The sequence below is a fragment of the Chinchilla lanigera genome, unplaced genomic scaffold (genome assembly GCF_000276665.1).
Source record: "Chinchilla lanigera isolate Chin_1 unplaced genomic scaffold, ChiLan1.0 scaffold00075, whole genome shotgun sequence".
Taxonomy (NCBI): domain Eukaryota; kingdom Metazoa; phylum Chordata; class Mammalia; order Rodentia; family Chinchillidae; genus Chinchilla; species Chinchilla lanigera.
In genome coordinates this window covers 1,445,234-1,470,626 of record NW_004955476.1, presented here as the reverse complement: position 1 = coordinate 1,470,626, position 25,393 = coordinate 1,445,234, and the positions used below count along the sequence as shown (strand labels likewise).

The 25,393-nt window shown below is 42.3% G+C and overlaps 1 protein-coding gene across 2 annotated transcripts in view; it reads right to left on the bottom strand.

The window, feature by feature from the left end:
- Nell1 (neural EGFL like 1) overlaps nucleotides 1-25,393 on the bottom strand; it is a gene marked incomplete at its 5' end in the record, with an annotated part of 791,721 nt that extends 766,328 nt beyond the window's left edge. For both annotated transcript variants that reach the window (XM_005401727.2, XM_005401728.2), the window contains 2 exon segments: nucleotides 18,049-18,177; nucleotides 25,220-25,393. In XM_005401727.2, coding sequence (XP_005401784.1) covers nucleotides 18,049-18,177; nucleotides 25,220-25,274 — 184 coding nt within the window.

Below are 25,393 nucleotides of genomic sequence, written 5' to 3'. Positions count from 1 at the left end.
AGGTATGGAACACTTGGTGAAACTGTCACCAGAAATAAATTGGACCAGAAAAATATGCCTGATAAGATTGGAAAATAGAAAGTTAGGTAGTATGTAAGAATTACTATTGGCTGTATTTGACAAGGACTAGAACAAAAAAGATGTATTACATGCTAAACTGTGGCTTCTCCCTCCCAATTCCTATGCTGAAGTCCTAACACCTAGTTCCTCAAAATGTTACCTTCTTCGGGCACAAAGTCTTTTACAGAGGTAATGAAATGAAAAAGAGGTCACTAAGGTAAGCTGGAGTCCAACATGGCTGGTGTCCTTATGAAAAAGACAAATTTAGACACAGAGATATACATAGAAGGAAAAATATGTGAAGAAACGGAGAAGATAGCCATCTGGAAGCCAAGGAGAGCAGCCCAGAAGAGGCTTCTCCCACGCAACCTCAGAAAAAGCCAACCCTCTCAGTGCTTGGGTTTTAGACTTCTACTGTCCAGAAGTGGAAAGGATAAATGTCTGTTGTTTAAAGCACCCAGTCTGCAGCACATTATTACAGAAGCCCTTGCAAAGTATCACAAGAAGAGGGCAGGGAAGAACCAGCAGTGTTGCAATGAAAATGAACGGGAATAAAGAGTAAAGTCCTAGGACTTACCAGCTTGAAAGAGACAACTCTTCTCATCTCCCACAATCAAAGATAAAATCAAGAAAGACTCTGGGCAGCCTTGAGGCCAGCGTTAAATCAAGGGGTCAGGAGCTGGGGATTTAGCTCAGCGGCAAAGCACCTGCCTGGCAAGTGCAAGGTCGTGAGTTCGGTTCCCCGTACCAGAGAAAAACCAAAAAAAAAAAAAAATCAAGGGGTCAGATACCCCACCTGTTGTGAAAACATGGACCAGTTAAAGAAGGGCAGTAAATCCTTCACATCAAAAATATATGAAAAGGAAATCCAGGCTCTTCATGAAATCCTGACAGGTTCAGGGTAGATAAAATTAATTGTGAGTGTTGTTCTTGGTACATAAAGCTGACTGGAATTAAATAGATGATTAAAATGAACTAGTTTTACCCTTGCTTTATAGCCAAAGGACTACATTATTTTATGGCAAAAGGAGGGAATATGGAAGTAAAATAACCCTCAAGCCTCCAGCCACCTATGGGTGAGAAGTGGACTGGCAGAATCTTTCAGCTAAAACAAAGTACAACAGAAAAGGGAAACTGCTTGTCCCCCAAAAAAGTGAAACAACTAGCCATTGGAAAACAATGGGCTGGAGATCTGTTTTTCAAAGGGCAGATGAGCACCTTTGCTCCCTGCTTAGTTTGCCTCTGAAAGGCCAGTATGCTGAGGGCCTTTCCTCCAGGAAGGCTCTATTGCAAATGGTGGAACCATTAAGAGGTGGAGCCCAAAGGGAGGTCCTTAGGTGGTTGGGGGTGGTCTTAAAGAGAACTGTAGGACCCTCATCTCTTCTGCTCTTTCTTGCTCCCTCACGATGGAACAAGGAGTCTTGTTCTACCACATCCTCTGCCATAATGTGCTGCTTCACCATGAGCCCAAAACAATAGGGCCAATCTATCATGGACTGCAACCTCCAAAGCCATGAGCCAGAATTTAGCTTTCCTGTTTATAAATTATCTCAGGTATTTCCTTATAGTAACAAAAAGCTGACTAAGCCATTCCCTAAGATAGGGGTCTTTATAACGTATGTCCCAATAAATCCCAAAATTCCTCTGCAAGTCACCATTATATATTTCCATCCTTCCCATTTTCAAAAATAAGTACTTAGTTCAGTTATACTGATCCAGTTGCACTGCACATTATGGGAAGCAGGTAATTTGTCTTTTTAGTTCATGAGTATCTAAAGCCAGAGGAGTCAAATAAATACATAAAGACACATCATAAGATCCTGGGCTTTCTTCCTATCACCATTACTAGATGTACTTTTTATATGTTCTCCTTAAAGAGAGGCAGGGAAAAATATATTTTGTGTAAAAAAGACACTGAACCAAATATTTGTGATGAGAAGAGAATACTATAATAAATTTTATTATCATTCACAAATATTTGCCTCCTTTTCCTGGGGGAGGTCAATTCTCTGCTTGGCCATGGATCTTGCTTTGAATAAAAAGCAAAATATTACAAGACAAAGTCTTAGTGACCAGCCATTGTTTTGTCATGCTCTCACTTTCTTCTGCCATGACAAGAAGCACTCATCTACATAACGAATACTCTGTTGCTCCAGAAGCCCCAGATATCGCATAAGGAACACATGGAGAGAACCCAGTTGTTATTACCTGCAGTGAAACTTAGCCTATGTTAAATGATACCACCATAGAACTCCTCCTCACTGAAAAGACCGAGTCAATTTTCCTTCTACCCCATAAACATTTGGCTCCTATTTCTCTTCTCATTCAGGCTGAGTTCTAGAGTAACCACAGCTAGAACGTGGCCTGATTAAGGCTACAGATGAATAGAGCACTGGGCACTGATGTTTGATTTGAAGACCAGAAATACATTTTGCTAGGACATCAAAATTTTTTTGAATTTATAGCAAAATAACATCAAGCCTCTCTTGACGAAATGTTTGCATGTTTCGTACCATTACACCCCAAATAAGGCTACGTGGTTGACTTCATGGACCTCTGTGTTTTCTTTTTGAGCAGAGATGATCGAGCCATGTCAGGGTTTCAAGCGGAATACTTTAGAATACACCAGCAACTTTGTCACCAAAATGGAACTTTAAACATGACTCCCCCCAACTATTAAGGAGGCAATCTCCTTCCCCTAGATCAGATTCTTACATCTGGCTGTTAATTAGAGTTGCCAGTGAAACTTTCTCAAGACTATCAAAGTGTTGGGGACCACTTTGGATCAGATAAATTATGATCTCTGAGGTGGATCTTCAGCATCAAAATTGCGTGTGTGTGTGTGTGTGTGTGTGTGTGTGTGTGTGTGTGTGTATGCGCGCACACGTGCATGCACATGCATGCACGCACTTAACACTGGGGATAAAACCAAGGACCTTTCACATGCTAGGCAAGTGATCCACCACTGAGCTATATCCCTAGTCCTAGTAGCAGGAGTTTTTAAAGTTTCCACTTTGATTCTAATATGCAACTAGGGCTAAAGATCACTGCATCAGACAGGCCACCCCTTGAGAGCAGAGGTTCACACTGTCTTCTTCAAAACTATATCCCCAGAAACTTACATTATGCTCAGCATACAGCTGATGCTCAATGAAAGAAAGGAAGAAAATCTGGTAAATAAAACCACAATGGGTAAGGGATTTCTGACACAGAACAGGCCATCCTATCAACTTTGCTTTCTCCCCATATCTTATCCATGCCATTTCGTTTTTTAAATTCTAATAATTTTCTCTAGAACAGCACTGTACAATTCAGTAGCTATCATCCAAAATTTAAATTTAAAATAATTAAAATAGAACAAAATGCAAAATTCTGTTTCTCTGTTAGACAAGCCACGTTTCAAGTGTTTGATAGACACATGTGGTTTGTGGTTCTAGACCTGGGCAGTGTAGAGACACAGCCATCCCATGATCAACAGTGCTCTGGAATCACTAATTTTATTTTTAAATGTGGCAAGTGGCCTTGATGATTTAGTTCAACCCTCTCCTTTTATAGAGAGTAATGAAATTTAATGATAATGAGCATAAGGACATAAACGTGGGTACAAAAAACCAACTGCATGAGATCAAGAAAGGAGTTTTCCGAGCTTAACAGAAACAAGTGAAAAACAGACCAACAAACCTCTTTGGGTGTTGGTCTACAATACTTGTATTATGAATTAATACTACTACAGGGCTATACTGATGGAAACACAGGAACTTGAACAAGGAGAAAATGCTCTGTATGGCCAGGTCAGACCATGGTGAAAGCACAATATATCAGTTCCAGACAGCAAACCTCATTAGGGGTATAGACTAATGGCCAGGAATCTGAATGAGAGAATATGACCAGGGAATGTGAATGGGGTGTCCTATCAGGAACCACTCACACAAGCAGAAATGTTTGCCCTAGCAAAAGGAAAGGAGAAGGGAAATGATCTACAAATATCTAAGAAAATATCTCGTGAGAGACTGATTTAGCCTTTTTCACTATAATCACAAGTGCTTTGTCAAATCATTTCTTTACTGATGACCATAGCAAACCTTTCTAGAGCACCGACTGTGTCAAATAGTGTGCTAGATACAGATTTATGATGGAAAACAAACTAATGTTGGGGAGCTTTTTCTGATTTACTGAGGTATAAAATATTGAAGGAAATGAGAAAATAGGTAATTTAAATTTATGATAAGCACACTAAAGGTCTTAAGAACCGCATTGTTTCACTAGTGTAAATCTTGAAAGAGTTAATTCAAACTCGGAGGTATGATAGGCCCTGTGAAATGATAGGAAACCAATGAAGAGTAAAGGGCTTCTGGGATGTGGGAAAAGAGAAGGGAACGAAGGAGAAATTTTGTATGTATGTATATACATGACAGTTAACATGGCTGTTCTTCTGTCTTCTATTTCTATGCTGAAAGAAACTGTCAATGAGTCTTTGGTTGACCAGTATTGCATGTCTATATCTGTTTTCATGAGAAGCCACTTTGAAGATATCAATATGTAATACAACAACCATCGTTAATTCCCTATCACTTTGTTTGTAACTCTGTATTGTCTGTACTATGCTTGTGATATGTTGTAAAATGTTGTATGTCTGTTAATGTTTCCTTCCTTTTATCTTTAAAATTAAAAAAAAAAGAAGTAGTGACTGGTAATAAATGGAGGATCCTTAAAAATAAGATGGTCAAATAGGTTTCTGGGAGGAAGTGACATTTAGGTTGAAACCAGAGAGTAAGTGAGAGGCTCATATGTAAAGTGGAGAGACAAGGAGGTGTTCTGGGCAGAAGAACAGGAATGATGAGATGAGTCAAAGAAAACCTTGAAGTACTCAAGCAACCAAAAAGTGGCCAATGAAAGTGGAGTGATGCAGAGGGGACCGCTAGGAGGGCACTGCATTAACACACAATATCTTCCTCTACATTTTCCTAGCAGAGTACTCCAAAAATGGTATCTGCTGCCTCGTGTTGTAGTGTTATCTCCACCACTGGGGGTGATGAGGCATAGGATTTTGAACTAATGGACCACTGGACACTAAGGATTCCCTTAAAGAATCTTCTCTCTGGTGAAGTATGGCTGAGCTACAATCAAAAATGCAGTGAAGGTTTTAAAAAATGTATTATAGTAAGAAACATGCTGCCATTAATGCCTCTCAAAATATTCTCCCTTGTCTTGAATGCACTTATCCCATTGTTCTTGTCCCTTTCTGATGCAGTTCTGAAATTCCCCTTCGGTGTCTTTTACTGGCTGTGTTAGTGTCCTAAATCAATTCAAAAAAGTTACAGCAACTTCCAATACATAAAACTTTATGGTGCCTTATCTACCTCACTCACCAGATCTGACACTGTGCAACTTCTGGCTCTTCCCCGATGACAAAATGACCATAAGGGTAAAAGTGTTTAATCAGTTCAGGACATCAAGGCAACCACAATAGTGCAACTAAAGATATTCAGGAAAGAAGACTTGCAAAACTGCTTCAGAAGGCAGCAAGAAGGAAGGGTATGTGTGCTCTAAGTGGTAGAAGGTTTGAGGGAATTCATGGTTAATGGTAATGTGTCTTTTACTGTTATGAATTCTTTAATGTAACTACCCACTCTATGTTTTTATCACACTTCATATTGCAAGAACTTAAGAACCATGAACAAGGAACCATTGGCAAAGTGGCACAATGCAGTATTATTTGTCAAACATCAGAACCAAGTCAAGTACCCATGAGTAGGCAATTAACTGAATAGTCTACAGTGTTATGCAGAAGTTTAAACTAATAAATCAGATACAAGTATCTTCAAAAGAACAAATTTCAGAAAGACCCATACTATTATACCATACACATAATTTTAGAAACTGCACAAATCAACTAACATTTGTCAAATGTTTACTACATGCTCCATAATGTTTTTATGTGAATCAAGTAGCTTAATCTGCAGAGCAAAGCAAATGAGTGTTTTATTTACCTATATTACAAATGAGGATAAAATGAAGCAGAGAAGTACAAGAACTTGTCCAAGATTACACAGTAGTAGTCAGAGCTGGGATTTGAACCTATGCAGTGTGTCTCCAAAGACTGCAGTCAGCCATGCCACATATGCCCTACATATAACATATCTTGTATATGGACACATCACACAAATATATAAATGTGGCACTCTATTAGCTTGATGTATACACACACAAACACACACACACACACACACACACACACACACACACACACTTGGACCAATCAACCTCTTTAGCAATGGCCTGGGGGCGGGGAGTTTCCAGAAAATAAAAAGAAGCTGAGACAAACATAGGGCCTTAAATTTATTTTCTAACCATTCTCAAAGATGTTATGCACATTAGGCAAACTATTGGTGCTGGGGGACAGCTGCAGGGTTATTGCTTAATATCATCTTTTGTACTTGTTCCTTATTTTTCTGTGTACTTTGCAAAATAATTCCCTGTCAAGCTAAAAATTGTATGACTTTGAAGACCAGAGGTGAAGAGAGGTTAAGTGATTTACCCAGGTGTCAAAAATACAAGAGCCAAGGTTATAGCTTGGGTCACCAGGCATGTGGCCCCATAGCTGCTCTGTGGCCCCTTACTATTGAGAAGTCTCTGTGCAGTAATTTTTAACAGACCATATGCATGAGGACAGAATCAGCCTCATTTATCACTACACCTTGGCTTCATTTTTGGCATTGGCTGCATCCATGTAAAGTTGTATTTTAATAAAATATTTGCATATCAAATAATTTTACCACTGATTTACATTTTAGGAATGTGTTCACATACAAAAAAAAAATCTAGACTGAATATGCTAAGGTAAATCCCAATTAAGAATCAAATTATTAATCAAAGAGAACAGTAGTGATGCCAATCTAATTCTCCCACCATGCACTCTCAAAAAAAACCTGTTCAAGTGGCCACAGAGATTAGATTTTAAATAGATACCTATTAAAACACAGCCTCGCCAGGCGTGGTGGCACACGCCTGTAATTCCAGCACTCGGGAGGCTGAGGCAGAAGGATCGTTGTGAGTTTGAGACTAGCCTAGGCTACAAAGTGAGCTCAAGGCCAGCCTGAGCTGCATATTGAGACCCTATCTCAAAAAGACAAAAAAAAAAAAAAAAGAAAAAGAAAAAGAAAAGAAAACAAAGCATAGCTTCACAGTTAATTCTAATTTTCCTGCATGTGCTCATTACACAGCCAAATTTCCAGGTATCCATCTCCAGGTAGTCAGCAGGCCACTCCCACTGGAAGAATCATGAAGATCCTATTAAGTAGAATTCACCAACAGACAAGACAACCATCTGTCCTGGTTGGTTTAAAATATCCGTCAGAAGTTACTTTCACAGAGACTTTCAGTATCTCTTACGAGATGATATATCTCTACCCTATGCACTTACGGCTCACTCACACTCTCTCAGAGTACACAAACAGCCACGAGGAAGAGGGGCTAAGACACACGCTACACGCATCAGCCCTGGAGCAGAAGTCCTCTGTCCACAATGTGTGGTCACACGTGGTTTACTAGAACTCCAAGTCTCCATTCTCCCATCCCTACAGTGAATAGGAAACTAATCCAAAAAAACAAAGGCTGGTGGAAGGATGAAATGTAGCAGTAGAGGACATGCTTTTTTAAAAACTCCAATTCAGTTACCAATTCTCAGTAGGAATTAAGTACAGTAGATAACTGCAAATATACACTCCTGGAGAGAAATAAAATAGGAATATTTTCTTGAGTTCCAGTATATGCATTTTGAAGATATCCAAACAAAATATACCCTACACTGATTTATTTGTTTATTGTCTTTTCCTGATCTCTTTGCTGCTATATCTCTTGCGCTTTGAAGAGTGCATAGCACACAGTTAATGCTTGCTGTGTATTTACTTAATGGCAAAATAGTTTTCTAATACACACTCTTCATAACAAAACCTATTAAAATTTAAATTTCTTTTCTTCACAATGAATTGAGTTTAATTTGTAATCTAAATTAATCCTTTAAAACATTTTGTATCATAGACATTACCATTATTATTCAATGTCCAAAGAGGAAGCAAATTCCATGCGATGAAGTGGTTGGCCCAAGGCCAGTCTGTATAGAACTGGCTGATACACCTATAGTTCCTAAAAGAACTCTTATTACTTTGCATCCTCTCTTTCTCCATCTCTGCTTTCCTTAATTGACATTTAACAATTTGATAGGAGAAACAGGACCGAGAGAATGGTCAGGGCAGATGTTGAGGACAGCTTGGGGAATAAATACAGTTTATTTGCTCTATGATATACAGTTAATCACACAGTCACTTAATGATTTTCCAGAATAAGCCTGCACAGGTGTTAATTCATCCCAGGGAGGGACTTGAAAACCCACTCATAGAGTTTTTATTTGGCAAGAGCAAAAATACCTATATTTGGGAGACACTGGTATGTGAATGGAATCACGCCGCTAATTGATTAAATGCAAAGTTATACTAAATCACTCCACTCAGAGTGAGGTTGACTTCTAAACGCTCCCAAAGGTAATTAGCGACTAGGCGCATCCAATCAACAGAAAAAACAATTCAGACTTGGGCGATAGTGGGTGGCAGGAAATCTGGAAGATCGACATTAGCCAAACCCTTTGGGTAGCTCCATCTCACTCAGATTTTCTGAGCATTAAAACTATGGCTTAAGTGGACAGCACCATTTGTGAAAAAGACGACACATGAATAGAAGTCTCATATTTAATTCCTAATTTTCAACGTCCTCCACAGATGCCACCATTCCCAGAAGGCTTCCCCGGGTCAGGCAATAAGGAGAAATTTCCCTCCCACTTTATCCACACCCAAATGAAAGCAAACCAGACATCATCTCTGCTTTGGAGCATCTGAGGTCACACTGAGTTTGCCCTTCTAGACTGTGAATCTCCTTCAGCCTGCAATCTGCGTTATTCACCTGTCTTTCACAATATCCAGCCCAAAGCCTAGAAGGCAAAGAGGTGCTAAATGCCTAGAATCTTCCACTCTCAGTAGCCTGGTTAGTTTGTTCTATCTTGTCACATAAAACACCATACTAAAAGACACTGTCTTTTCCTTCTTTAGAAACTCTTCTGAAACAGGATACCTGCAAAGTAGCACTTTTCCTAGCAGTCAAAAAACAGCAAAATATTAAAGAATTTGCATCCATGCACATTCTGATTGGTTTTTGTAAATGAAACCCCCTAGGGGCTGGGGATTTAGCTCAGCGGCACAGTGCCTGCCTGCCAAGCGCAAGGTCGTGAGTTCGATTCCCGGTAACGAAAAAAAAAAAAAACCCTAGGATACATTCTCCCAACTACTTACTTTAAGACACTGTCAGATAGAACAAGAGTTTCCAACTCTTGGATCATCTCTCAGCCCCACTCAAAGCAAAGCACAGGTACTGCAAAATGATTTCTGAAGATCTAATGCTGACGTGCAGGATTTTTTTTACTTAGAGAACATCTATGACAGTCTACACCGAGCCACTCATCCTCCCCAGGCCACAAGCAATCTCTAATAAAATATAACTGTTTTAATCAAGAAGACAAAAAAAAAAACTCCACTTCAGTTCCTTGCACTATATAAAGATATCAGTGACAAAGATAAATCTGAAACTTTAGCTAACCTCAAAATAAACCCTCTCAGGCTTTGTAGCCGGTACTCTAAATGTGCTTTCAGTTAAGTGAGTTTTCCACTCAAATTTATCAGCATTGTTAATAAGCTAGCATTCAAATAAAGATTTTCATACCCCAAACATACATTAGCTTATAGCTGGATGAAGGGTGGTAAAGTATTAATACATACAGAAACAAGCAAAAGAATAATAAACTTATTTTTTATGCTTTCTCTTTTTATACATTTTGTGATCATGCTTTCCCATACATTGTAACAGTTTGTATAATCTTTCCCTTTCCAAAAAAGGAAACCGAGGCTTAGACACTTAAATAAATATATCTATCCTAAGATACTGCCTCAAAATATTTCCATTCACTCACTGATAAAAAAAGGTAATAATAGTGCCTACCTTACACGGTTAAAGTGAGGCTGAAATAAGTTGATGTGAAGTGCTAACCCATAATTTTCTGCCCCTCTAAAATCTGCTTTTTCCCACTATCCTAATCTTTGCAGGCTGCAGTCTGACAATAACACGCAAAGCAGATGGTACACATGGAAAAGGCCAGAACCACACCCCATCCACACTAGAACGTACAGACTGACGCTTAATAAGAGCTCATCATGTATCTGTTCCAGCCCTGGCACTTTATGTGTTTTAATCTATTCCATCCTCTCTACAACCTTACATAGTAGATGCTATTTTGAGGAGCAGGGCCTTTGCACTGAGCCATTTGAGACAGGGTCTCACTATGTACTTCAGGCCGCCCTTGAACTATGTGACCCAAGCTGGCCTGGAACCCATGGCAATTCTCCTGCTTCAGCCTCCCAAGTGCCTGGATTGCAGTAGGTGTTATTTTCCCCCCTATTTTATGAATGAATAAATGGAGGTATTTTAAGGCAAGATGCCTAGTAACTTGATAGCTGCTATCACGAGTTAACCTTGAAAAAAGATCTTACAGTCTGCCCGGATTATCTGAGCTGCCGTGTAGCAGTAAAAATCCCTGGGCCTCTCTCAGCCTGTACTGGCCGGTAAGGTAAATTCTAGCAGCACACAGCAAATGAGGACACAAAATATAGCTAGTGCGGCTATAGAAATGAATTTTTAATTTTATATAATTTTAATTAATTTGAATTTAGATTTACTATGAATATTTGATGAAACAGCAGTTTCCGTGACATTAAACATCAATCGCGAGAAGCAGTGATCCCTGAGCTGTAGCATAGAGAAGAGATGAGCCTTACAATGACTTAGCTTCCCATTCTGAGAGTTTCCCGGTTCTGCCCAGGGAGGGGCAATGCAGGCAGAGCTCAACAGCCCCTCTGAGTTAGAAAGAGGAAGCTGAGCCCCGGGGAAGACACAGCACCCAGATTTCACAGGACAGAATACAGCAGCGGAGGCAGCAGCACAGAAAGAGAACTATGAGCCTCCCTTAATGTTTGTATTCAGTGAGTACTAATTAGGGGTTAGGGGAGGAGGGGAATTACCCAAGGAGAGTAGAATCACCAGCAGTGCCCTGCAGATACACAGCACCAATAATACAGCTACTCCTAGCAGTCAAAGCAAAATCTCATGTTTGTTATAGCGTAGAGTACATGGGCAGGTTCTGCCTCAGTGATGGGAAATACTTAGTTCTACTCCGCTGTGAGCATTAGCACTTCTCGGAGCCTATCCAATGAACTTCACAAGTAGAATTTCAAGGAATTGAAATGTTTCCCAGGAGTTTAACTGTGACCTAGAACAACTCAGGAACATTTGATGAACAGACAGAAATTCTCTTATTGGTTTAAAAAATAAAAAGGTAAGACTCAACTATGTATTTTCTGTAAGAAAAGAACATTATAGCTCACCCACCATGTACAGATCTCAAAATATCCGTAACAAGTTAAAGAATTCAGACCAAAAAAGTACACATTGTGTGATTCTATATATAAAAAACTGCAGAAAAGGAAAACTAATCCATAGTGACAGAAAGCAGGTTGGTAGTCCCTGAAGATAAGAAAGCTGGTCAGCAGCTCTGAGAGGCAGTTGGGAGGAATTAAGAGTAAAATCTTTTGTAATGATAACTATGTTTGTTTTTATTGTGGCGATGGTTTTGCAGGTGTGTTGATGTCAAAATTACCATACTATATATCTGAATATGAATGGTTTATTATAAGTTAATTACACCTCACTAAAGTTTTAATCTAATATTTAGTCAAGAGGGCATGGAATAATTTGGTAAAACTGCTTTTTTAACTTTAATGTAATAAAAGCATGGGATATATCAATTATTACAGAAAAAAATTGCATTGAGATGTTTCAAGTGTAAAAAACAAAATAATTTTTGTCATCATGTCTGTGTTACAAAATCTTATGTTTTGTTAAAAACATAAAAAGATGCAGCTTATAATATACTTGATAGTGTTCATATTTCTACACAGTAATGAGTTAACAGAATAATGATCCCCCCCAAAAAATCCACATTTTAATCCCCAGAATTTGTAAATATATTGCTTTGCATGGCAGAAGAGACTTTGCAGACATGGTTAAGTTATGGATGTTAAAATAAAGCCACTGCCCTGGATTATCTGAGTGAGCCCAAAGTAATCACCAGGACCCTTATCAGGGTAAAAAACAAGGCAGCCACTCAGTACGAGAGAAGGTTATGTAACGAGAGTGGCAAAGAGAGAAAGAAATGTGCCAACAGACACAAACACCAGAGCGATGCAGCCAGGAGCCCAGGAATCCAGGAGCTTCTGGAAGCTGTAAAAAGAATGACCTAATTAACCTGTAGACCATCAGGAAGAAACGCAGCTCCACCAGCACGTTCCTTTCAGACCTACAGAGCACATTTTGAAATTATGACCTCCAGAACTGTACAGTGATAAATGTGTAGTCATTTGCTACAGCAGCAAGAGGAAAATACTTCAGATTGTGCATACTTTGATGCTGCTATAACAGATACCTAAATTGTCAAAGAGGCTTTGATTTGGGGTAATGAGCAGAGCCTAAAAATGTTTTGAAGAAAATAGTTAAAAATAAAAACAGCCTAAGAAGAAAAGGTGGTCAACTAACAGGTGAAATGTACAAGGTGTCTATGTGTGTTGTGTAGCTTCAGAGTTAGATTGAAATTGCCAGGTACAGATTTAGTCTTGTCCTTTTGTTTACACATTGGGGAAGAAAATTCAGGGTATTAAACATTTTGTGCAACTGCATCCAGGTTTTGCTAACCTGCAAACTCGGACTTTCTCTGTGTAATGACTTTTTAATTCTAGTTTCATAATCTGGAAATCAGACTACTGCTTTCACATGAGGTATGCAGTGTCTCATGACTGGAGTTTGCTTTGTTTTATAGTATCTGTACTCCTTGTATTTTTCAAGAGCTGTTTTGTAAACACATGATGCCTTTCTCCATTGAAAATGCAATAATTTTTTTTAAAAAAACCAGCCCAAAAAAGCCTAGCACCCCCTCAGCAGACAGCTGATAGATACATGGGTGCTGAGAGCTCTGCCAAGGAGGGCTGAGAAGAATGTGAAGAGCTTGGTAAAGAACAACCTATTGTGGTGGAGACTAAATCTTTGTAAAAAGACTTAGTGGAAATATGGGCATTAAAAGTGCTGCCATTGAAGGCTTAGAAGGACATGAGAGATAAGTTGTTGGGGACCAATAAACAGGGACTCCCTGTTATGTATTAGACCTGAAAGATTCTTGAAAATGTTCAACATACTAAAAAGCTACATTAACTAAAACAGCATGGCACATCATAAAAACAGACACAGACCAATTGGAAGAGAATAGAGAATCCAGAAATAAATCCACAAATTTATAGTCAACTGATTCTTCACAACAGCTGCAGCAAGAACATACACTGGAAAATGGAAATGTTTTTCAACAAATGGTACAGCGCAAACTGAATAGCCCCATACAGAAGAATAAAACTAGAGCCATACTTCTCATCATATATAAAAATCACTTCAAAATTAATCAAATATTTAAATGTAAGGCACAAAACTATGAAACTAGCAGAACGAAATATAGGAAAAATGCTTCAAGACATAGGAACAGATAAGGGTGTTTTAGAGAAGACCCCAAAAGAGGCTGGGCGTGGTAGTACCACCTGTAATCCTAGCACTCCGGAAGGCTAAGGCAAGAGGACTGCAAGTTAGAACCCCACATGGGCAACTTAGCAACTTAGTGAGATCTCTCTCAAACTAAAAATATTTAAAAGCAGGAGTATAGCTCAGTGCAAAAGCCCTGGCTTCAATCTCCAGTACCACAAAAATAAAGATCCCCAAAATCTGACAAACTGGATTACATCAAATTAAAAGGTTTTTGCACTGCAAAGGACACAAGCAACAGAGTGAAGAGACAAGCTACAGAGCGTGAGAAAATATTTGTGAACTATTTACCAACAGGGATTTAACATCCAGGAATACAAATCAATATCAAAAAATATCTTCAGTTAAAAATTGGGTAAATGACCTAAATAGCCATTTCACAAAAGAATATATGTAAATGACCAACACATTTGTGAAAAAATGCTCAATCTCACTGACTAGCAGGAAGATGCAAACCAAAACCATAATGACTTTTCATCTGACCCCCACTAGAATGGCTATTATCAAATGCTGCCAAAGCTGCCCAAGATGGGAAACATTCAGACACTGCTGGTAGAGCTAAAAAACAGAATGCAGGTTCCTCCAAAGCACTAGAAACAGAACCATCACACCGACCCAGCAACCACATGACTGAGTACATATACAAAGAAACTGAAATTGGCATGTCCAAGAAACACTTGCATTCACATGTTTACTGCAGCACTATTAATAATACACAAGATACACAATCAACCTGGGGGTCCATAGACAGAGGAAGGGATAGGTAAAGTATACTATATTTGAACAATGGAACACTATTCTGTCACCTAAAAAAAAGAGGGAAAATTTGAAATTTGTAGCATTATGGATGGAATGGACAACATTGCGCTAAGTGAGATAAATCCGGAACAGAAAGACAAATGCCACATGTTTTCACCCGCATGTGGACACCAAAAAGCTGACCTCACAGAAAGCAGAGTGGTAGTTACCTGAGCCTGGGAAGGGAAGGGGAGAGAAAGAGATGGACAGAGGATGTTTAATGATAGGGTGCAGTTGGACCGGAGGAATAATTCCTGAAGTCCTACAGCACAGTAAGATAGCTACAGTTGACAAAGATTAACTGAATATTTCAAAATAAGTAGTCGAAAAGATTTTGCCAAAATGAAGAAATCATAAATATCTGGTGTAATGGATATGCCAATTACCCTAATCTGATCTTTACATATTGTATACAGATATTGAACTGTCACAGTGTACCCCATGGACATATAAAATTACTATGTACTGATCAAAAATAAAAATGTATTTCTAAACATATTCTTGAGATTTATAGCAACAGAAACACTGAGAACTTGAACTGAAGGTGACAGAAAGGATAAAATGAAAGAGGGCCGACAAACCCCCAAAATTCTGCAGGCAGGAAACAGGTTGATAAAACTATTCATCTGCAAACACATGCTGTCCTTCATGAAACGACATCCCTGAGGGATGAGTTACAGACATAGAAGGCAAAGCGTTATTCCCAAACTGTGAAACCCAATGAAGTTTGCATCACTTGACTTCAAAACTATTTAAGACTGGTGACTCCTATCCTCTTTCCATTTCCCCCTTCCATAACTGGTGTTCCACACTTGTCCACCACTGTATGCTGGAAATAGATACTTATTTTCCAGTTTCACAGCTCTACAGGTAGAGTGGAATTTCTTCCCAAAATCGGTCTCACCCACAACTGAATTAAATGGTTTAAATGATGAGTTTGGGAATTCTCCACTGATGAAATTAGAGATTTTAGACTTCGAGATGATGCTGTATGATTTAAAACATTTGGAGATACTGGAATGTAGTAAATGTATTTTGTATGTGGGACCAACATGAACCTTTGGGGGCCAGAGAGCAGATTTGGGGGTAAGCAGAATAACGGCTCCTCACAGCTGTCTATAAGCTACTGTCAGAACCTGTGAATACATCACCTCACACAGCAAAGAGGGTTTTGTAAATGTGATCAAACTGTAGACCCTGAGAAGGGAAATTAGCTTGGATTGTCCAGGTGTGCCAAATATAATCAAAAGAGATGGGATATAGAGAAAAGCCTCCGCAGACTCACAGAATGAAGTTAGTCTCCTACCAACAAAGATAAAAATCCCTCCCAGATGTTGAAACCTTGCTGAAGCCTAGGGACAGATGGAAAAATAAGGAACATTCAGATTAGAGAGCACAGTTCCCAGGTCAAGGGGCCCATGCATGTGGAATGAGTGAATGAACGAATGAAAAAATGAATGAAAAATAAAGCAGGAGCAAGCCTCTTGTGGATAGACAGGACACAGAAAAATTTTAATTCATTGCAACCTTTCACTAATCATTTATAATGTACCATTCACAACAGCTGGCTCTGAGGAGCTGAAGTATGGATTCCTGCAGCTTAAAGACCAACCAAGTTTGCATAGCAGCCTTGGTCAGATGGACAATGGCATGGACTCCTAGCAGTGGCTATGCAGACCTTCTACAGTGGGGAAAGAAAAGTAATCCAGTCTGTATTCCCTTTCCCACATCCAGCTTCAAAATTTCACCAGCTCTTTAGTAAGTAGAAAGTAACAAATCTGTACTCTCATTACATATCTGTAGATTTGCTATGTATCACCAACAAGCCTTGAATTATCTACCCAGTGAATATGTCAATCTCATTCCATAATGTTGATTCAGTCGTTCTAAAAGAATTCTTTTGTTATCTTCTTAAAAGGTTGTGTTGAACCCTGCTGGGTATTTTCTGAGAAATATCCCAGCTGCCTTATTACCACATGCAACCGGTTCACTTCTCTGCTCTAATCTATACAAAGGCCCCCCCACTGTGCGAGTATGGTACAAAACCGTTAATATGGCTTACAGGGGGCGCTGGGGATTTAGCTCAGCGGCAAGGTGCCTGCCTGGCAAGCGTGATGTCGTGAGTTCAATTCCCAGTACTGGAAAAAAACAAAAAACAAAAAAAAAAGAAGGAAAAAAGAAAAAATATGGCCTACAGGTAAAGGTGCTACTTACAGCGGTTAATAACAAGTACATGGCCTCCCACCTATCAGAATGGACTCTGGCCATAAATCACCAGCACTCTCAAACCCATGCGCATCAGCAGAGCATTAGCTCTGCTCACCGGTTCCAATGTAATATAGTCCATCCCTTCCTCTCCAGCCATTCACCACCTTTCAACCCTTTCCACTGGCTTCTACCTTAAAACTTTTCTGCTTACTATTTCCTCTGCCCAGAATGCTCTGAGCACCAACCCATTCCTACACAAGGCTTTCTATTCATGTTGTCCAGGCTCTGCTGACCTACCATTTTCTCAGAGTGTCCTTTCTCTAGTACCACCACCTCTCCAATTAAATGAGATCTTCCTGTATTACTCTCATTTATCAGCCTATATATTTCCTTCATTGCATACAGCTATTTTAATTCAATAGCCATTGGTGGAATGACTGTTTCCTTCATAACATTTTAGAGTAGCGGTTGCATCTTATTTACCCTTACTGGTAACCCTACTATTAGCATGCTGCTTAATACATGAAAGGAATTCCAAAATGAAAGCTAGTATTCGTGAAGCATTCACTGTCTATCAAGCATTGATGTAACTGCTTTAATAGGATAGCTCTTTGAATCCCTGTAACTACCACATGAGGTAGCTTTAGCAAGGATCTATTATTTTAGGTGAGAATGCTGAGGCAGTCAAGCTAAGTAATCACCGCAAGTCTCAAAGCCAATTAGGGCTAACGTGGATGCCAAGCAATAAAGCTCCAGAGCCCATCCTTTTAAGAACCACAGTATATTGTCTTTATAAATGCTTGTTGAATGATTTCATGAATTATAATCAAATTTATAATGGGCAGAGCCAGGTAAGCTGTACTTTTAAAAGAAGACAGCCATAATACATCCTCTGTGATGATGTAGGTAAACACATAGGTGAATGGACAGATAATAGCTGAAGAAATCGCCTGCAAAAATAACATGGTGCGCCAATAGTTTTCAAAGTTCTTGCAAATTCATTACCCTTTAAATCTCCGCCAAAATCTCCAGGGAATCATTTTATTAGCAAACATTCCACCACCACTACACCCCCTAACGCCTCCTCCCATCCTCAGAACACTTGCTGCATAGCTGAACACTCTTCCGGACCAGAACCCAAGAAAAATAGCAAAGGCAATCACCAGACAAACACACACCGGATGGACTCTCCCCACACTGACCCTCCTCCCCAACCTCCGCCCCATGCAAAGGGAGAAGTGATTTTACCTTGAAATAAAAATGCTTTACTGCCATTGTGCAGTCCAGACACCTGAGAGACTCCAATGGTGGTGTTCACAAGGTCAAGTTCAGTAATAATATCCATCTGAAGGTCAGGGTCCAGCCCAAAGCCAATCACTGGAAAGGAACAAAGAGTGTTTGGGCATAACAGTCAGAATGCTAGCAGCAATACAGAACTGAGACCACAGAGGCAAGGGGTCTTGGGGAATATGGCGAAGTCATTGGAGAGTACTTGGCAATTCCTTGGAGAATAAAGGAAAGCAACTCTGCCCCATCACCCTTCTGATTGCATAGTCTCTTTGTACCTTTCCCCAGTCCCACTCCCCATTACACAGATAATTCCCCCAAATCCCTAAGGCCAAATATTTTTCAGAATTTAGAGTGCCTCATACTCTATATCTGTGGCAATACCCTCAGCAAAGTTTAAACCAGCACCCCATTATCAAAGTCTGCAATATTGGCATAAAGAATACAAATAGTTTAATATCAGCTGAGGTCAAGTTTTGCCACCAAACGAGTTCAAAGCAGGATGGGCTTTGCTATCTGGTGAGTTTTGAAGAAACCTTGTGATTCTAAGATATTTGGATTTGGGAACTACAGAGAGGTGATTATGGCTCTGATCCACCTGCCTCAGAGTCAGCTGCAATGGCAAAACCTAACACCACCAGCAACAGTAAATCCCAGCACAGAGCACATCTACTGATCAAGTACAACCAACCTCCATAAAGAGGAAGAAAGTGGAGAGGGATCCTGGCCCTACCGGAAAACAATAGGGAAGGGACTGTCCAGAAAAGAGAATCTCAGATGTGCATTTCTATCCAAGGGGTTTCCTGATGGAAAGTTAGATCCTGAGGACTCTTGTTGGAGAACCTTAGCACAAAGAAACATGGCCCTGTGTCTCCTCCTTCCTTGTCTGAGAAAGGGAAATACCAAGGGTGTCTCTTACCCAGTCAGTGTTCTGCAGAATGATTCATTCATGACTGCAAAGTGATTTCCAATTATATACACTAATAAGGCTACAGATCACTCTAAGGGACTATGTTTAAGCCATTTATAAAGCCTGAATCTATCTACACTTAGCATCTCAATAGTGCAATTCTGATTGCGCAGTTGGAAATGTTTTAATCAGCAACAGCTGTCAACTTTTCTCTGATGGTAATGTACTCGCCGAGACTGGATTCAGAGAGCTTGCACCCAATTTGTCCCGAAGAGCCTGCGTGAATATTCATCAGGACATCATGAGCTGTCACAGCCTCACCTGTCCTCCCACCTTTGCCCTGGCCCTACACAAGAGGGGAAGGAAATCTACCCTCCCCTTCTTCTTTTCCTCCAGGAAACAGCGACTGCTGCTGCAGTGGAGGTTTCTGTCAGCAGAAGGCTGGTCAGCAAGGGCTCTTTGGAGCTGAAACCTGTCATTGCCAGGACAGAAAAAAGGTTAAGTTGAAGGTGTAGCGCACATAACTACCTTTTCTGTTTCAGCCAGGCCTTCCCTTGTCTCCTAAACTGACAGTTTGAATTCTCTCCTTTGAAATACAGCCAGTTATGGGGCCAGTTTACCCCAAGAAAACTGTTACTTTCACAGACTCTGTGTTCATCTATCTAGTAAGTTTTTAACAGGCATCACTAAGGGCGTACTATGAATCTATGCATGGCTGGGCACTGGGAATGTTCTCATAGAGCCTGCAACAGGGAGCTTGACTATTGCCCTAATTCTTATGGGGTATCCTTGGAGTCGTATGAGGTTTACATTTAAAGGTGATCAGTAATGCTCTGACTTACTCTAAATATGACCTAGCTTTAAGTTTCCAACTGCTCGCTCTTGTTCATCCTACACACAGACCCAGTTCAGAAGCAGCTACTCTGTGCAAAGCAGAAGTAAACCAGCTGATTTTCTATCATCCCAAGTCCAGCAGCAAGACCCTGCTGTTTGGACTTAGAATGTTTTTCTCTAAGTGCATTCAGGTGCTAGCAGTTCTATGACCACCTTGAAAAGAGAGGGAAGAAACTTATATTTCAATTTGATCTATAGAGTTCTGTACCTACCTGGCAGAAATTAAGTCAAGGGTGATCTCAAAAGACTTCCAAGCTGATCTTTCTCTGACCAAGAATTTGAAAGTGGCCTGGAGATTGTGCTCTTCACTGGACACAAAAGAAAGGCAGTGTCCCTCTGGCCCCAATGCCTTGCACAGGCCCTGACATATTACAGGCTTTCAATTTAGAACTTGAATAATTATCTGATGAGTAGGTTCAATATCACTGCTTTGGGAACAAAGACATCAGAGCAATACGCATACCTAGGGATACCATGAGAAGATGGGATGGCATCCAGGCTGAGGAAGCCTTGTAGGGAGACTATGGCTGTCTGAATTATTGGCCTCAAGCCTTTATCTCCCCCATATCCACACTCTGTGACATGTGGCTATGAACTTATTCCCTCTAGAGTGAGAGGAAATCTCCCATCCCTCGACTCTGAGCTCAGCCATGTAACCAGGGTTGGCCATTGGGATTTTAGTAACCATTACACAAGGAGAGGCTTAAATGCGCTTGCACAGTGGGACCTGACTGTCTAGTACTTCTGCAGTGTTAGGAGAACATGGCCCTTCAGGCCCACTGTTCCAAGAAGACTAAGACACATGGCACAGGCATCCACTTAAATTTGGAACTAAGCTCCACCAAGCCTGGCTTAGGTAAGGCAACGCTAGAGCAATCTACAGATATGTGACTCAAAATAAATGACTGTTGTTTTAAGTCACTGTTACGTGACATTATTGTGGTAGTAACTGATTCAAGGACTCACTACCATGATCATCCTAAAGATACCAAGTCTCCCAGACCAGGAGCCCTGAAATTGCACCAGCCTAGAAAGCACTCAAACAGACTCTGCAGAACTGACTATGTCCCAACAGTAACTAGAGTCCTGAGACACAGCACCCTCAGTCCAGAAGGTGTTGCAAAACACGCTAAATTAAAAGCCACATGCAGTCCTGTCTCTTCCCTCTGCAAATTATATTACTTCTTGGAAAAATTACTTCTCCAAGCCTCTGTTTCCTCATCTGTGAAAAGGAGGTGGTAATACCCCTCCCTGACTCCTGAGGTCTCGGCAGCAACCCCAGGAACACTCCCAACAGCCAAGGCTTGTGCAGAGTTGATGTCCAACTGGGGTCTGCTTCGCTTGCCTTTTATAATAGTCCGTCTTCCTATTCTACTCCATCTCTCTAGGCCTCAACTCATCAGAATAATGCAAAACATTCAGGTGGCCTTCCTCCCCACCGATAACTGTTTCACTCTTTTTATGAAAACATCTCATAAAAACAGAACAAGAGAAAAGAAATCAATTAGGTTTCTGGTAGAATTCTCTTCTCTCCCTTTAACTGGTCCCCTTCAGGATGCAAATGCCCAGTGCCAACAGCAGGAGGTATAAAGGGTAGCACTTTGCACACCACCTAGGGAATCAGAAAACCTATTAATAAGGCAGCATTTACACGGCCTCTCCTGAACCTTATGTAGTACAAGAGTATGAGTTTCATTAATATTTTTATTTTAATGTTTCTGCTTCTTCTCCAGGCGTGCAATTCCTGCCCTTTCCTAGGAAACTCTATTATAAAGTTTTCTACTTTTGACATAACAGCTCTACAAATGGTTGAAGCTGGGAATTAGAATTAAGCAGGATAAAAAGCTCCTGGATAGGAGACATTTTTGAAACCTGGAAGGCAGCATGTCAGTGCCACAGAGGCACTTGAGGCCTGGCCCAGAGATTCAGAGCTTTGACTTTAACCACGACACCTGCTGCTACTGGGCACTCCTTAGCCATGCCCTGGGAGTGTTTGAGCCCAAAGCCCACTCACCCACCTTTGATGTCCAGGAGCTAGGCCTCCAAGCATATCCTCTTGCGTCTGGCTCAATTCAAATCTAATCCAGCTTATTGCTCATGATGACAGCTATTTTCGAGGTCCATGAGGAGTAAAATGACGCCGGAAAGATGCTGTAAGATCTCATTTAACAGCAGGATTTCACAACCACTTGATCAGTTCTGAACACCCAGAAGCAATTTCCTTGAAGAAGCTGCTCTGTGTTTGTTTCAAGTTAGCCAATATTTTTTATCTCTGGAGGCCCCAGGCTCATTTTCACAGCTCAATTATTCAATTCACAATTAATAAACCACCTGGGAATTGCTTCCAAAAGAAAAATCTTTCCCATCCAGCAGGTGGCAGCAAAAGGCATTCCCCTGGGCACCTAGGGGCACTGATGTTACAGGTACAGCGCTCCCTCCACTCCCTACCCTGGTGACCAAGGCAAACTGGAAAGCAAAGGGAGAATAATTCTTGAGTTCATGTAACTCACACTTCCAAACCATTGGAGAAAACTCATGGAAACTGCTATCACTGTAGCCTTCCAAGATTTCCCTATTAGTGTTGTGCCTGGAAGTCCCAGATTATTTGCATCTAGAAACAAGAACAAAAGCACCTTGACTCCATTCTGCACTCTAAAACAAGCTTTCGGAACAAGAACAGTGTACGCAGCTTCCTTACGACACCTATCATTAGATCTTTTCATATGTAACTGCTTCTGCACTGCAGTCTTGCTTTAATTAAAATGTGCCTGATATCATCTATTCATTTCCATTAAAAAGCAGTGATACCCGAGCAGCTCACTAAGTGAACCACATGTTTATTTCATCTGGGACTGTTAACAGCCTGCACAACAATTGTCTCACTTGAAAAATAAACTTTCCAAGCAGCTGTTTGGATCCTGATAAACTAATAACCAGCCAGCCTTCGCTACCTACAGAACTGGATGGATGTGTGATGTGGGAATGCGGATATCCAGCAAAATCAAAAAGGCTACTTGCATGTAAAGAAATGGTAAGTGTATAAATGCAAGCTAAAGTTATTCCCTCCTTAACTCTTTGATTCTTCTGATAATTTTTGTAGAACAGATATGTGACCTACGGTGTTCCGCTAGCACAGGGCCAAGGGGCACTGATAAGTCGAGCTCCCCAGGCAACAGCTACAACCAATGAGGCAGGCCATCCCATGTTGCTCTGCTTTGCAAAGTCCTGTTCTGTGCAAAGTGCGTCCCACTTTCCCGGCTCAAGGCCCCAGCAAGACACAACTCTCAAATGTCACTTTCCCTGACCACCTCCACCTCTCCCTACAATTAACTCACACCCTCCCGCTGTGCACTTCCTTCACACAAACTTCTTAAAATCGCACCCCACCCCATCAAGCTGTGTAATGAAAGTGCTTTCCAGCTGCTACCTAGATTCTCTGCTAAACTCTAAGGTCCCAGTGTCAGGGACCAAGTCATTTCCTTTTCATATGTTACTGCGTAACTAACAAGACACTGAACCGCTGCGGAATGAAGTAAGTACATGAATGAATCTTCCCCTATCACCAACTGTTTACAAGATTGAACGGTCTTGGGGGTGGGAGGGAGACCCCATGGTGTGCTTAAGGACGTGCACAAGCAATGTGCCCTGGGAAGACAGCCAGTGCACTCTGGAAGGGGAGTTTTGTGGGGTAACTTTTCAAAGGAGTGATGAGAACAAAGGTTTTGGACACGCTGGGCTGTGGTATGCACTTGTGGCTGTTCAGTGACCCCTGGGCGGCCTCCTCACCCAACTAGCTCTTCCTCGTCTTCGGATCCGCTCTGAGGCGCGCATCTGCACCATCCGCACCATCACTCTCTCCTCTCTCTGGGGCTCTGGGCTGGCCATAGCCCAGCTCTGCACTAGCCTCGCGGGTCGTCTTCCTCCTCCTGGAAAGCGTTCCTGCCGGTGTGCTCTTAGTTTTGAAAGATTAACCCATCCTTCCCGAAAAGCCTGAATTTGAGAAGCAGCTCTTCTAGAGTAGCCTGAGTCTGGGCGCGTCTGCAGCCAGGGCACCTCCGCGGGAGAGAGGAAAGGGAGGGGGCGTCTTTTGTCCCTGGAGAAACGGATTAAGCAAAAGGAAAGCCGCCCCTGCGCAGTCCCCAGCAGGAAGCTCCTAGTCCCCTAGGACCCCCGGCTTCTCCGGCGGGCTACTGCCTAGAGGGGCGCCTAGGGCGCAAGCGGAGGGAACTTTTGAGCCAACCAAGGGCCGGCGCCCCTCCTCAGCCCTCTCCGGATAAACTTGCTCAATGGTCGGGGAAGGAGGCTACACCTCTGGAGAAGAAAAATCAGAGTACTAAAGGGTAAAAGATGAGGAGCGAGGGGATGGCCACACACACATCCTGGGGTTCAAAGTCAGTGGACAGCCCGGGCAGAGGACAGACGTCTGGCTTGGAACTGAGAATTCCAACGACCCCGCCTACAGGCGCCTCCTATTTTTGCCTATTTCTACCCCACCTCAGCTCACTCGGATCTCCCAGCTTCTACTAGTAGCTCCTTAAAGAGAGCGTCTACATGCCGGTCGCGAGCCCCAGGGGACTTGGGGAGAGGGGAGCCGGTGCAAGTGGAAGGAAGGAGCCGCTCGTGGAGTCCCACACCTGCGCCTCGGGAGGCAAAGCGGAGTGGAGACTTGAGACAATTACGCCAGTTGTCCTTGCTCCCCCGCGCCCCGCGATCCATTATAGCTACAGCAAATCTCCCCATGCTCACCGCTGCTCCAATCCCACCGAATAAAACTGTTTGCCCAACCGTTGGGGCCGAAGGGGCGAGAGAATGAATGCTCCCGGAGTTGCCCTGGAAGTCTGCGGGGACGGGGACCGGGTCGGAGAGAGAGCGCGGGTCGCGGGTCCTCTCACCCGGCCGCGCCGCCCGCCGTGCGCCCCTCTGCGGGTTCGGGTCCCCGGCCCGGCTCGGGGAGCGGTTTCTCCCGCATCTTCCAAGTTCCAGGACGTGGGGCTCGCGGGCCCGCCCTGCCGGGGGTCTGGACTCCCCGCAGCAGGAAAGCCGGTTTTCAGCAGCTCGAGGCTGCGACCTCGCGGCCGCTCCCCTCACTCCCGAGAGCCCGCAGCCGCGTCCCCCGGGAGGAGGACACTCGGGGGACCTCTGCAAACCCGCGAGTCCCCGCGTCGCCCTTTCGCCCTGCGCCGGCCACAGAGATCTAAAGGACCAACCCACGCCGCTGCCCTTCCCCAGGCCAGCGCCTGGCCCGGGCCGGGTCTGCCTGCGCCAGTGTGGACGCGGGGCGCCTCCTCCCCTTTCCCCCAATCCCTCCAGCGCCCCAGCCCTGCTTACCTGTCCTGGCGGTGCACACGCAGAACCCTAAAACTAAAATCACATCCATCGGCATCGCTCCCGAGGGTCCCCGCCGAGCAGGGCACGCCGAGGCCAGCAGGAACGAAGGCGCCCGGGTGCCGAGGCGCGCCGGGCTGGAGCGGCCAAACTTGCGCGCGGGCAGCGGGAGGAGGC